The sequence below is a fragment of the Pygocentrus nattereri genome, chromosome 11, assembly GCF_015220715.1.
Source record: "Pygocentrus nattereri isolate fPygNat1 chromosome 11, fPygNat1.pri, whole genome shotgun sequence".
Lineage (NCBI taxonomy): Eukaryota > Metazoa > Chordata > Actinopteri > Characiformes > Serrasalmidae > Pygocentrus > Pygocentrus nattereri.
In genome coordinates, this window is record NC_051221.1 from 21,948,758 (window position 1) to 21,964,453 (window position 15,696).

Genomic DNA, 15,696 nt, shown 5'->3' on the forward strand with positions numbered 1-15,696 from the left:
TAACAAATTTTCTTAATGAGACCCTTCAAACCATCTGTAGTTCGACCCTGAAGTGCTGTATGCTGCTATGACTCTTTGATTGTCCTCTCATTCAAAGACAGTTTTTAAAAGGCAGATGGCTTTATTGATAAAAGCAAAGTTATTTCCTGCTACTGTCATGCTGTGAATCTTTCACCAAAGTTTAAACCAAAGTTTATCATCAAGTCTCAATCAAAAACAATCAAAGATGAACAAACTTGACCAAAGCAAATGGCAAATTGGAGACTTACCATTCCCCTTGAAACAAGACTTGACCTAGCAGTACAAGAGCGAGAGGTTATAAGAGATGTGCCACCGTTGCTTTCACTGGACACTGGTGATGAAAACTGGAAACTACATGATTTTCATGTTTGGGTTCATGTGAACTCAGCATTCAAGTAATGAAGATGATTGAGTTATTAAAGGTAAAAAATACATTCTGATGAAGATCATTTTGTCCACTTGCAAAGCTATGACAAAATTAACAGCTTGCAAAATGTAAAAATCTGAGCAAACAAGAAAGGCATAAATGGCTTATTTAATATATTGATTTTAGCTCAACGATATGAAGGATGCCAATAATTCACAAGTTGACTGTATGTCGCAATATTCTTTTCCAAGCAATTCATGGATATTGTCAGCACTTACAGAACACTGACCGACGATTCACTACAGTGAGAGCATAATCATCTATTCGTTATCTGATTTAATGCAATGCAGTATCATGTTATTTAAGAAGGAAAAAAAAATTAAACCTTAAACTTATGTATTATGAAATGTCTTGAAGTATCATATTATATTTTTTTCCATACTGTCTATCCATTTTGTTAAATACTACTTTGAACTGCAAACTGCACTTTTAGAAGAAAGAATTAAGACAACAATGCATTTTGGTGTCCTAATAATTGACCAGTAGGCTTATTACACTTTAAAATGCTAATAAATTAATAAGAAAGATGCTTTCTTATTATAAAGGTGCAGATGTTTTTCTCCTTGATGTACATATGTCTGTAAATTCATTGCAGTATTTCTTTTCAGTGTGCAGTGCCTCAAGTATGTCTGAAGGTGTTTTTGAACCCCCTGTGTGATGTGTTTTGAATCCCCTGAGGCCACGAATTGTTAAAATTTCCACCACTTTTTGCTCTACAGCCTGTGAAAATATGCAGGCGGAATGATGCGGGGGAGCCATTTCTCCAGTCTTGAATCATACATGGTTTTCACCACAGGTTTACTCATCCTTGTGTAGAGCCACATACTCATTGTAACCGCATCGGAAGGCTGGCGTCTGTTCCTCATTCATACACATCCCTTTAGATGTGCACCTAGAAATAGGTAGTAATGAGCATGTAGGTTTGTGTTTGTGTGCCTGCATGTGTGTGAGAGGTGTAGAACGCGTGGCCTGTAGAATAAATAGGTAAACGACTGATAGTCAGACACTTCACATGTAATTTATCCACTCCAATTCTGTTTCTGCTGTCTTCACTGAAGCCTGGCACGGCTCTGTGTGTGTGTGTGTGTGTGTGTGTGTGTGTGTGTGTGTGTGTGTGTATGAACAAGTGACGGAGACACACACACACACACACACACACACACACACACACACACACACACACACACACACACACACAAACACACCAACACACACACAAACACACACACACAATGAACAAAACTGCATGGAGAATCATATTCTAGCAAATCTATGTCTAGTAGAGACATGGCCTCAAGAGCACTATTTGCACAAATTAAACCTAACTACGGTCATTAATATGTATGAGATTGAGTGTGCTCACTGTGCATTCGCCAGGAAATGGACTCTAGCAAGGGTCAGGTAATATGACCTGTTTCTGGGGGGTACTGTCAGGTATTTCATAATACAATATATATCACATCACAGGGGGTCAAAATATAACACATGAATCAAACACATGAGTTAGTGATTTTACATTAACATAGATACAATGCACTTGTCTCTGTATAAATTAAATTCGGATGTGGTCCAAGAGTGGTGAATGTGTATTAGGGGTGTAACAACACAATATACTGTACTGTATAATAACATATAGTATTGTATCGTTGTTGATGACTAGCATGTTAACATCTGACTAAAAACAAAGTCTGAATGGATCAAAACATCACTGTACCTTTCAGAATCACAAATACATTTATAAATGTTAAATCCTCTACTATAATAACATGGAAAAATTAACAATAAATTTGTGAATTTTCTGAACTGTTAACTCCTAAATGTGTATGTGCTTATAAGGGGAATTTCACATATTTTTCAGTTTATGCATAATTCTGAGAAGGTTTTGGGCTAAAATGTACTTTACTCTACATTCATGGTGACGAGGTGACACGCAGGGCATTCTGAAGGAAAATAGCCCCCAAAGAAAACTTGCAATGCTTGGTCCCTATCACCACCACTATAAAGATATCTAGTAAATTTCTCTACAGTAAAACAATTTACACCAAACCACTTTTTTTACCTTATTGCTTTTTTAAACTTATTTACCTGAATTATGTAGAAATTTCCCAAGTGATCTGATCAGTGAGATTCATTTACACCTCACTTTTCCAAGCAACTCATGCATGTTTTACAGTGATTCCCAAAGATTAGATTGAGGGGTAATGTGCACAGTTATTATTCCAGTCTCTGATGCACTGTGAGTAATTGGATTACAATACATCTCCAAGACACAGTGGACCTTGTTCACACCTGCTCCTAGTGCTGTTCACTTATTATTGGATCATCCAAAATGCAAGTTAATGCTAAGTGTGAATAGGGTTGCATTTAACTGTTCTGAACTGCAGCCCTTCAGAACCGAAATGGATTGCCTTGGTATAAGAGCATGTGTATGTGTGATACTTACAATCTGTTTCTCATTGAGGTTTCCGCTGCTGTATGTTGTAGCGAGTGTAGAAGAACAGGCCTCACTGTACCATGGCACGTTGCCATACTGAGTGGTGCTGCTAATGGACAGTGTGTAGATGCTGTTGGTATAGCCATCACAATTACAGCTGTCCTTCTCCCGGCCACCATTACCAGACGCCCACACAAAGATAGATCCAAGGCCGCCTCGACCCTATACAACAAGAAAACACTGTTGCGTAATATGCCACAAAGGAGTACACATTCATACAAATTGGCCAACGAATATGAATAATTCATCTTCCTCCACATAGCAATTTCAATAGTGTAAGAAACCTATCTCTGCAGTCATGCAATATATTTGATTAATTTCTTACTACCATTATCTGCTTTGTTTCAACAACAGTCAAGGTTGACTGGGCTGAAAAGGCTAAAATACCTTTTTGTTGTTTTTAGGCCAGAAGATGCAGAAATGAAACATCAGTTACTGTGACTAGGCAGATTACTAAGGTAATGGTAACGATATTTATGAGTACTGGGCAGAGAACCTCTATTCAAGCAGTAATACCTTGAAAACTAAGAGTAAACAAAGGATTGAGAGTGATTTTTTGTAATGCTGAAATGAAAGCCTGGATGTGGATTAAGAGTAGCACAGTTAGAATGTAGCAAATTAAACCAAGGAGGGCTGACTGCAGGGTGCAGGCTTGGAAAGGTCACACAGTATTCGCTTGTCAAAGGCAATGTAGATAATTTCACACTGTCACTCACTATGAATAGCTTTCAATGTTTGACTGGAGACGCTGGTGGTGGACTTACAGTGCAAACAAACACGTCTCATATCAGCAATGAAGAGAGGAATGCAAGCCACTGTATCTATCTTTTACCTTTTCAAATCCTCCACTTCTATATAAATAAATGAGCAAATTAAAGAGACCAGCAAACTGAATCAACACTCAAATGTCATTCTAATTTGAGTCACTGAATAAAAAAAATGGAAGAAGGATTTTCTTATTCAGTGAGGACGGAAAAAGAGCCAGAGCAGCCTCTGACCTGACAAAGAGAACGACAGCAGCATCATTAAATAGCTTAACAAAACACGTGGGAAAAGACAGGAAAGGTTTGAGTGAGTAGAAGACAGAAGTGGGAGGAGGCAAAAAGACAGAGACAATAATGAAAGAATTATGGCAGGGGAAGAAAAAGAAATAAAGAACTCAAAAACGTGCCACTGGCATTCACTTCCACCTCATACTGTGCGGCGTGTGGATGTGTAAGCTCCAGCAGTGTGCAAGATGACGAGAGGAGGTGTGTGCACCATGGGAAAAAAACAACATTATCACGAAAAAACACCCCCGACAAAAACAAAGAGCTTCAGTATGTGCACTTTTCTATCCTCAAAGATCTGGGAAATCTCTTTAAATACTGATTTATTTCTCTAGTTGACAGCCCTGTTAAGCACTGTGACAACACGCTTCTCTTCGAATGCTCTAATCCTGGGGGCAACTGGCGTAAACAGGCCGTAATGGTTTAACGTTGCAGCATTCACTGGTCTGTGGTATGCATGAGACTCGAATGGGAGGACAAAGGCAAGGACATACGTAGTTCATTAGAGATCAGCTTAAAGGGCCCTAAGACTGACCTCGGTGACCCCTTGTAGAAAAGCTTCCTTGGCCAGCTTGGCAGGGCCATCCACTGTTTTCCCATCATCCTCAGGACCCCAGCTGGCACTGTAGATGTGAATGTGCTGCGAGTTGAGGCTTAAAGACTGAGCCTCCACCACATCTGTTACCTCGCCATCCAGCATACGCACACCTGCCAACAGAGAAGAGTTAACAACTGCTATAGAGAATGTCAATTCAGAGACGAAGAACGGAGAACGAATGAACGTCGGAGAAAAAGTCCACACAGCTTTCTCTCAGCTGGTGTGAGTGAGCTGGCAGTAACCCCTGTGATTAAAATCACAGTAAATGAAGAGAACATGGAGTGAATAGAGCTGCGGCCTAAATAAGTTGCCATAGTACCAGACATGGTGATTCAGTAATGTACTCAGATACCTAATCTCTTGCTTTTTTCTCCCACAAATACACTGCAGCTTGCAATTACAGTAGCCTTTCTGTTCTCTCTCTTCCATTAAACATGCAAAAGCAAGGGCAGACAAACGCCTCGCCACACATACACATGCACACAAAAACACTGCTCTCCTCCTCAGCCGTGCTGCATCTACCAAAAGATCAGAGACAAAGTTGACAGATGTCTTAAACATGACATCATTAAAATAAAAGGCATAGCATTCAAGTCACAGCAGCTTCACACACTGTCTGGGACTGGGGCTCGGAGTGACGCTTATTACCCAAGATATTTATAAACCACATGATGACTCAGTTTTGTAACTCTAAACGTAACTCTGGGCATTCAGAACAAACAAGCTGCAGGCAAATCAATAACTATGATCTAGTAATGTTTCAGGATTAGCTTTTAGTGCAAAGGCAGTAGGATCCTGACAGTTGCTTGATTAGATCAGCTCATCAAATGAAAACTTTCCATCCTGGGGCTCACCTCCAATTCTGGCATTGTAAGCCACACCAACTCCACAGACGCCATTGTTTGCTGCAGCGGCCACCTCTCCGGCACAGCGAGTCCCATGTCTAGTAAGTGCAAAAGAGAGAAAGAGAAAAGGAAAGAGAGGGAATCCTTTGCATCAGCTCATCACCAAAGGAGTCTTTCTTCATCTACATCTAATATGACCCAATTTAAATTCAATTCACATTCGATTCAGTTGCAATTCAAGTTTAAATTCCATTTCATCCTCTAAATAAACAAGAAACTGTGTGCCAGATGCTCTGGTGTCATCTCATGGCATGAACAGCCAACAAGCCTAATCCAATGAAAAAGCATTAGCGTCTCATTGCTTATAGTCGGACTGTGAACAGCGTTTCCCAAAAAAAAAAAAAAAAAAAGAATATGTTTGTATTTGATAGTTCTTTTGTCCCTGTTCCCATAGCAATACAGACGTATCTGGAGGGCTTGATGATGGTGATGTAAATGATGGTGTCTGTGTTCAGCTACAGAGCTCTCTTGCTCTGAACGCTCGCTCTCTGAGACGAAGCGATGAGCTGAGGACAGTAAAGTGCTTCTGAGAAAGTGCTGGAGGCTCTATGGGACCCCCAGAAAACAGCTGAGGCCTCCTTCTGGCCCCACTTCAGTAAAACTTTCATTCTGTGTGCTATTACATTTTCCTACACACACACAAAGAGGGATTTTCATTCAAGCACATCCGATTGATCCTTCCATTACACAGAAATAAGCAAGCAGAAGGTTCAAGGCCTGTCCTCCTCTCTGTGTTCTGATAGGCTACCTTGTATTATGCGTAATTTAAAAAGCAATGTAAGCTAAAACTCTTTAAATTTCAATCATGAATGGGTGGGGCCAAAATGTTGCAGGCTGAACAGGTAAACCGCAACAACTGTGTTGCCTTGAACAACGAATTCGAAACGAGTTCTCGTGCAGCTCAGTTTCCATAAATGGACTGTGTGAACTGAGGAACGAATGGGCATTTTGAAAATTTAATAATGTTTACATATTACATCAAACATCAAATTGCACAAACGAAGCTTGAAATGTAAGTTTATAGTCCATGACAGAGATGCTTAATAAATATTTGGTTTATGAGCTCATTACTTTTAAACAGAGCCCTGCGTTCCATCCAAAAAATGGGATTTTTTTTAAAAATCTATATCTCAAATGATTTTTGCTAATGATTGTGCATTAGATAGCTTCCAACAAAGGCTTTGAATTGCTTTGCCGTGACAAAGTCATTAGACAGGTTAACATCTATTCATGATTACAATGCACATATCTGATTTAGAAGTATCCTCACATAGCTTACCCTCATAGATGACATGCTTCATTTACCCAATTTAAAACACAGGCTAATTGCAACTTTTCTTTAATCCGGCCCTTGAATTTGAAACAGCTTATTTGTGCCAGGCTCTCAATATTTTCCTCAGAAAATACATTGTTTCATCAATCAAGGTCTATTTCTTCCAAGCTGTGAATGGAGATTAGCATTTCATTTCTGACCGGGCGATTTACCTCATGTTGAGCTTGTTAGTGTTTCTCAAAGGCATGTTACATTACTTTTTATTATCTTGAAACGTACACAATACTAGAAATAAAGATTTCAGATAATAATGCATCAAATCTTGCACGGCTGAGAGGAGAAACTTGTCGATTCATGTGAAATGATTCCGTGGCCGTTTTCACAGTGAGGCTAGATGACAGTTATCATGACAAACGGCCAACGCCGCAAAACGGCTCATGAATAAGCGATGCTGTGCTCATGTCAGCTCATATTGCAAGTCGTTCATAGCACAAGCCATAATCTACAGTGAGGTCTGTGTATCACACTCAGAAAAGCATGCTTTACCAAAGGCCATTTATATGGTGATGCACACTGGAACAGCCTGCAGGAAACATATTCTCCAAACCCCTTGGCCCTTTAAAAAGAACCCTCACACTCCCCACCCTCCTTTTATTCATTCTGCACTGCACTGAGTGACTCTGAGCAAGGGAATCTGATCCTAGACCTGAATACTGCTCAGATTTTTTGGGAAAATCCAGTCTAAGGATTCAAAACCAACAACTAATACCAAAACTTCTTATTTGCTTATGAATTCATGATGTTTTGTCTGCATGCAGCACCACTAATGGCTGCAACATTTCTCAGTCTTCCAGACAGTAACACAATGAAAAGCCTCTCCCTTTGAAAGGGAAACATATCGAGGCCAACCCAGTGGCAGCCTTCCAAGCATAAAAGCCATCAAACCATCATTTATTCCTGAGTGCGGACAGCAAGCCTTGTATCATGTCAATTCATAAGAACTATAGTTTTCATTTTAAACAGGATGGATAGCGAAGGCTAACTCGCTAACACTATTTAATCCCAATGAAGTTAAGACTGTGGTGATGTCTACAGTTTTTTTTCTTTTTTTTTTCCACAACTAAAGCTACTGCTCTGACAGTGCTGTGGTGCTTTCCAACAAGAGTGCTTTCAAATATCCTTTCAATAGCTTTCAAACATTCATTGGAGGACACCATGGTTGAATCCTGATGCATCTTCCTATTGCAAACACAGATAAAGCTGACAAGCTACATGGTGAGACGCACATGCAGCTGGCAGCTTTGTTTTATCACGCGTCAAACAGCACTGACAGGCCATGAAATGACAAGCGTCACCGCCACATTACCCTGCCCTTATTAACAGAACAATGAAGACGCTCAGTCACAGATAAAAGTGAAAAGGATGTATGTTGTGAAGCACAACATGCTGCATATCAGCCTCAAATTCTGAACCAAAATGGAAGGAGTTACACTCAATACTCACTGTTTAAAAAAAAAAAACCCCAGTAAACTCCGTCTAGACTGAAAAAATCATCACCCTCTCTCTTCATCCCATATCAATTTCAGGTGCAAAGTGTATCTGAACAACTATGATGAGCGGTTCTTCCCTGAGGTTGTCATGTCTAGTCCCTCCTCAGCTTGGCTGGAGACAAAGTGAAAATAAACTGCAACGAAGCAATTGACCATCTCTATTGACCAATTTGTCTCACAATGCACTATGGTAACAGGTATTTTCAACTGACATATAAACATTGAGGTTTTAATATGGCACTGATGTTGCTCTTTCTTTTCAGCTTCCCTGCTGGCCACCCATTCACTTCATTCATTTATTAATCTTTTTGATGTCTTTTATCCAGTCCTACTTGGTTCCAGTCCACATTATTCAACATGAAAGATGTCAATGTTATGCTGTGTTGAGTGTCAGAATCTGTCCATGTGTGTAGAGCAGCGCGGTATCTTTGCTCCACTCTTCAATGGGGCTGGATTACGTCTTGACTAAAGGGATTAGTGCATTTTCCAGCCTGCTAAACTCAACCCTCAGGCAAGGTTTTAGAAGCCCACATGTTCTGAATGAAGGAAAGAGAAAGAAAAAGGAAGCTGGGTGAAAAACAATAGAAAGTGAGTTAAGTGTCCCAAATCCATCCTTCAACTAGGGCAGCTTTCATTCAGGTGCTTTCTGTAACTAAAACATTGTCCACCCCTAAACACACTGGTTTGATAACGGTTTGATTCCTACTTAATTTGCTTCCATCCCTTGAGTGGAGAGGGCTGAGGCATGAGAGATTCTCTTTCAAACCTCTCTGAAGAGCTGCTGGCATGTAGTTGCTATGGAGGACCAGAATGATTTGGTCTGGGTCATGTGATGCTCAGTCCAAGCTGAAGAAGACTCTTTTTTAAGGGAGATACACACAATCCATTGTGTATGTTGTTAATAAGGAAGGGCATTTTAATCATTTTACCTAGAGGTCCACTGATCATTTGGTTTGATTTTTAATTCCTTATAGTTAAATTGTGCGGTGGCTGATTTTTTAGGCTGATTTATATTAGCCAGTCTTTTTTATTTTAACCTAAAGCTTACAACATATAGGCTAAGTAAACACATGAAACCTTCTAGTACATCTCCAGTGCTTTTTATTAGCCAAAATCACATACTAATAAATAGGATCGAATGGTTAATATGTTTCATTAGAGGGGCTCAACTACACCTGTCTATAAACAGTAATGAGAGATGAAGAGACAGAGAAAATAAATAGTACAAAAAAAAAGACAGAAAACAGAATAATGACCGTGAGAAGAATGGATATAATATGGCAGATGGACTGAGACTGAAATGGACAACGAAGCAAAGATGAAGTGTGATGATAGCTGCATTGCCAGAAATGCCTAGAGGAACTTCTGCAGACAGCAGTTCAAACACCTGAAAATCACAAATCCAAACAAACAGGCCATCTGAACAAGAACCATAAACAAACACAACGATTGCTCTGCCAGCTCTACACAGAGACTAGCTAATGGAGAAGTCATTCTACTGAGCTATTCAGCACTAATAAGAGCTCCAAGGAGATAATCTAAACAGACGGAACACTGGCCAGGTCAGGCTGGCTGTGGCCAACAGTCCGGCTTGATTGAGGAGACTGAAGTCTCAAGGTTGGAGTGGTGGAGCAGTGGAGAAATCTGCAGCTAAACGATTGATGAATACAGATTGGAATGGCTGGAGAGACAAGCTCTGCATGGACTACCTTTGCAATCTCCTTCATTTGCTGGGGCCTGTGGTATTGACTGTACATTACGGCAAAGGAAACAAGACAGAGCCACTGGAGGTGGAAGCACACAAAAGGGTTCAATAAGCATTAACTGCTGCTGGGGGAGGAGGGGGGCATCTGGCTGGGAACAGCCTTAAATTATGGATATGGGTGCAAATGTGAATGAAGATGAATTCAAAACTGGCAATAAAAAGTTACAAATGAGCTGACCTTCACAGAACAGATGGCTTTCCTCTCTCTTTAATCCAAGTTCCTTATGAATATATTCATATAATCTCATTGGGAGGTGAGTGTATACGTTCCTCACAGTTGGCTGGGCCCTTAGTGGGGAATAACACCACTCATCTGATGTAATATCTTCTCTCTTTGGCTCAACAAAAGAGGGCTGTACAGTTTCGGTGCTCTGGACAGAAAACACAAATTTGCTTCTCATTTCATGGGCTCAAACTGATTCACTAGAGTATAATTGTCTTGACGGCTCAAGTGCGTGAGTGGTGCCATGCTTCTTGTTGGCTTTTTCGGAGCTGGTGAGCTGTGGTAAAATGAAAGAAAGCAGGCACTCATCTGTTCACCTATGCTTCTCCACTCTGCTCTCATAGAAAGACAAGAGAGGAACCTCTAACCAGTCTTTCACTTCTCTACTCTCCATCTGGCGATAACCAGTACCCTGAAAAGCAAACACACCCATACAAACAGGCGCAAACTCCCAGATACCAGCTAGAACAGCTGGTCAGGAAAGCTGGGAGATCATGGCATTGGTTTTAAGAAACTCATTACACCAGGTTTGCTTTGGGTACTTTGTGAGCTCTACTACTCCAAGGAGATATTGGCTTCTGCACTCCTTTTTCTCTGTACACTCACTGTGGAATTCCAGAGAAGAACAAAAAAGCAGAGCAATGTGCGAAAAGACACTCTGGCAAGCAGCCCAGAAAGCATGGGATTTGAGACAAATCCCCCAACATTTCCGGAACAGGGTTTTGGGTCTGATGCGCACTGGGGGCGGGCTGATGAACAGGCTGGGGAGAGACAGAGAGGAGCATTCCCTGGGCTCCATCTGCTTCTCTAACAGTTTAACCATTGATCTTTAATTTACTTTACGAAAAGCTGTGACTATGAGAGATTTCAGCAACAGCCAAAGTAAACAACAAAAGATCATCCTTAGTAGTGATGATAATTTAATCTCAGTGGGTTCACTGCAGAAGACGGAGAGAGAGAGACAGATGGAAGACATCCTAGAAAGTGAAACAGAAAAGGAGATGAGAGACAGAACGAGGGAAAGAGTCAGAAAAAGGAAACAAATATCCTCCAGGAGAGAGACAGAATCTTTGAAGTACAGCAGAGTGTTCGGAAGCATAACATTAAAACTACATGTAGACTTCCAGGCATCCCAACAGGCCAACAGAGACAGACAAAGAGAAAGAGAGTGAGAGTGAGAAAGACAGAGAGAGATAGAGAGACAGAGAGAGACAGGGAGACAGAGAGAGGGGCAGACAGTGAGTGAGAGAAAAAAAGAGAACAAGTGAGTGGATGAGAGTGAGAGAGCAAAAGAATGAGACAGACACTGAGAAAGAATGAGAGAGAAAAAAGAGAGGAAAATGATTAAACTGTAATATGTAAAGTATCTTAAGGATATTTTGTGTGTACATGTTGGTTGTAAAATGGTTTTGAATGTTTGAATAAATGTATATGAAGTATATGAATTACAAAAAAAGAAAAAGAGAGCACGCAAGAGAGTGAAAGACCGAGACAGAGAGAAAGTTATAGGGGAACAGAGAGAAGCAGAGAGAGAGAGAGGGAGACAGGAGGAGGGAGGGAGAGGGAGGTTAATTGCTGTCGTGCTGTTGCAGGCGACTGACATTCGCAGCTTGAAGGAAGGAGAGTGAAGGAAATAGAGGAGAAGAGGAGGAGAGAAAGTGGAAATGAGAGTCTGAAGAGGGAAAAGGCAGTGAAGGACACCCTCTCCCAAGGGGAGCTAACAGCACGTCTCCGCATTAGACAGTTATGAGATTTCCTCCCAAATGAATCTTTCATGGGTTTTTAGAGGGGAGAGCCTTTTGGTTCAGGCCAGGTGCACAGACTACATAAAAAGGCACCGAATGAGAAGTTGGCCAGGTTTTTGAGGTTTTACATACCAAACAAATCATAAATTGCAGAAGGTTTACTCTTTCTTTTATGAGGAAGGAAGATGTGGGTGAAAATACGTGTCTATAGTGTATGTGTATGATTTGTGCTGTCACTATGCAACATATGGTGTCATTTAAATATTTCAAAAGAAAGCATGTTCTGCAATATGTTCGACTCACATGTCACTCACAGTGCTCATAATAAAGTACACTAAGTACAGGTTGTTAATTTTTCAAAGCTAAAAAAAATAGAAAACATATTTTGCAGAAAATCACACAGAAGCCTCAACAACTAAAAATGTAATATTAAAATGTTCAGTATTTATTGTGTCTATATCCATTGCCCTATTTACAGCTTCCATTATTTTCAGCAGAATTGATTTCAGTTTTCCAAAGAAATCTGCAAGTATATTATACCACATCGCCAATGTCTTATATTATAGCAGTCTTATATTATATTACAAATATATACTCATAAGTCCATAAAACCTTACTTCACATCTAGATGATGTCTAGTTTTGGTATTTAGGTGCAGATCAGTAACAGCTTCTTGACAGCTACACATTATTTCAGATCCACAGTGAGTTGTATTCTCACACTGAAATAATGGACAAAAAAACTATGGTCTACCAGGTCTTGCTTGATTGTTAGAGTTTTTACAATCTTTTAACAATTTTTTGAACTTCAGCTTTGGAAACTCTTGTTTTTCTTCCACTTATTTTCATTTGACTTTTGCTTTCCTTATGCAAGCGGATTATTCTGTATCGAATCCTAAGGAATATCTATTTTAGTCATTTCAGGTGTACATAAGAAAGAAATGTGTAAGGCAGTTAATATGAGGTTGGGCGGTTGCTTGTGTAAGCTTCGGGAGCAGCTTTTGTTGGCAGAACACAAATGTAACTGGTTAGCTTATAGTACAACTGGTTGGCACAAAAGTAGAGAGTGGACAGATTAAACACTGGATTTTGTGCTGGGGGCTTTTGTGTAATGTTTTTCTTAAATATACTGTAGGTTTCCTGCTTTTTTCCCTGATGCTGAAAAATGAATAACTTGTACTTAATGGCTATTTTGACTGGATATTAAATAAAAGAATGCATGGTCTCTGACTTTCACACAGTTCTTGACATGATCATATTTAAATAAAACACTGAGAAAAAGCATCATATAACATGATAAAAGATGATCAGTTGTACCTGTTGTCATTCAGCTGTGTGTATCTGGGCTGTGGGTCTGGATCTCTGTCATTCACATCATAACTTGCATCGGGATCCTAGAGAAACAGATACAATCCACTGAACAGGAATAGTATATTTTTCATGTCTGTGAATGTGTCCTTAGACCTTAGTAGCCTGAAGAAAGGCTGGGTTAAAAGAAAAGGAACATCTTGCTAGAGAAAAAGCTCAGTGTTTAATACATCGTCTGCAAAATTGGTTTGTACTGTATGATGGAGCTGTGCCACACTGAAGGTCACTGAAGTCGTTTTTTTTTTCTGGAAAATTTTCTTCCCAAAGTTAGTCTATCTAGGTCTGCCCTATTGCATGCTAGCTACCAACCTGGGAGAATGAAGGCTTAGATATGTATAGCCAATGTAGGACTCACTGTAGGCATGTAATTAAAGAAGGTGATGGCAGGAAAATTAGAGAACATTGTGAACAATTTTGTCCATCATAATGTGATATCCTGAAGCTCCTTTAGCTACTGGCTCTTTGTACCAAAGTGTTAAGCAGCCCTGTTGAGGAATTTTCTGTTGGCTGCTATCAGGCTTCACAATGCCTGCTCTCAGTGTACTTGCATAGACTCAGTCTTTCGGAATGAATAATAGGACAGACTTTGATGCACACAATAACCCTATGGGTGGGCAATACAGCAAAAATATGACAGACAGACATTGACGTTTTTTTAGTCTTAAGTCTGCATAAGCAGTCAAACAGGAGCATTTTGCAGTATGTGATGGAAATGGGAAAAAAAAAAAAAAAATCACACCAGTTAGAACAGACAAAGGAAGCATACACACACACACACACACACACACACACACACACACACACACACACACACACACACACACACACACACACACACACATTATCTAAGCCGATAATCCTTCTGGGTCACACAGGGTGCTGGAGCCTCTCTCATTGGTCTTTGGGTGGAAGGCAGGAAACACCCTGGACAGGTCACCATTCCATTGCAGGGCAAACACACAGACATATACAGTCACACACACACAATGACACTTAGGGGCAATATAGCATGTCCAAAAGACTGCATGCCTTTGGACCGTGGGAGGAAACAGAACAATAAAGAAGTAACATTTAAAAAATATTATCAAAAACTATGAATATAATCATTTTATTATATTATACTAATAAAACTGCACTAAATTAAACAGGACTAATTATGCTCTTATTATAATGAAAAATTATATGTTCAGAATGTAATGTGATGTAATTTATTACCATAGTGACAAATATTGTCATATTCCAGACCTCTAAATAACCTGCATCCCATAAGTATAGGGAAACCACATATTTATTCATTATTCATTCTGCGACCTGTGATTTCATTTTCACTTCACTTTCATGTTTTTACACTGAAGTCTCTGTATTGTGTGTAGTATGTCTAATTACATGTCTAGTCAAAGTCAGAGCACTGCTGAACACGCTTGGAGAAGAGCCCAAATTACCCAATTGTGTATACATGACCCGACAGACATTCATGATTGGCTAGCGTTACTGTGATCAGCGAGCAGAAAAGATTTCTCTCACACAGAAAACAGCAGGGAAAACTGCTCTCCACAGATGGCTGTGGCCAAGCGAGAGGACAAAACCTCTTCTAACCTGAACCATTCTGAAGTCTAATGCATGCTGAGATGAAGCTCTAGCACAGGTTTCTAAAGTAATCCAGTGACTTACGTAATTCTGCGCGAGATCAGGGTGGTCTTTCTCAATCCCGTCGTCCAGTATGGTGATGACCACTCCCCTCCCAGTGAAGCCCTGGGCCCAAGCCTCTTTTACATGCAGGTCCCGTCGGTTGATGTTGTACTGCCAAATTAAAGGTAGATGTTAGACGACCCATCACAGACTGGCGGGATTAAAGAGATAGGGCATGTAACCCATGCATTCAACAGCAGAAAAGATGAGACTGCTATCTAGTTTCTCTATGGATTAGCACACTGAAGCGTATCTAAGCCAAATGCAAGTCAGAGGGAAAATTAAAACTCAGTAACTGAAATGTGTATCTAGAATCTGAACACCAAAAAAAGAAAAAAAAAATCTACCAAAAAAATAATAAAGTAAAACAAAGGTACACTTCAACAGATCAGGAAGCACACTTGACTTGGGAAGTTTGCGATTTGAAGTTTTTTTTATTTCAATTGTTATTTAATTGTTACTTTGTACTTGCAGTATTCCACATTCCACATATTAAACAAAGTACAATGCACAACCCACACTTTCCTCAGGCATCTGCATCATTATAGCCCAGTACGGTTTATATATTGTACTCTACACCACATTTATTG

The 15,696-nt window shown here is 40.0% G+C and overlaps 1 protein-coding gene across 2 annotated transcripts in view; it reads right to left on the bottom strand.

The window, feature by feature from the left end:
• furinb (furin (paired basic amino acid cleaving enzyme) b) overlaps positions 1-15,696 on the bottom strand; it is a 110,162-nt gene that overhangs the window by 18,517 nt on the left and 75,949 nt on the right. For both annotated transcript variants that reach the window (XM_017700099.2, XM_017700100.2), the window contains 5 exons: positions 15,089-15,217; positions 13,367-13,443; positions 5,444-5,532; positions 4,527-4,699; positions 2,892-3,104 (listed from right to left, as the gene is read on the bottom strand). In XM_017700099.2, the coding sequence (XP_017555588.1) occupies positions 2,892-3,104; positions 4,527-4,699; positions 5,444-5,532; positions 13,367-13,443; positions 15,089-15,217 (681 nt within the window). The remainder of the gene's footprint in view (positions 1-2,891; positions 3,105-4,526; positions 4,700-5,443; positions 5,533-13,366; positions 13,444-15,088; positions 15,218-15,696) is intronic.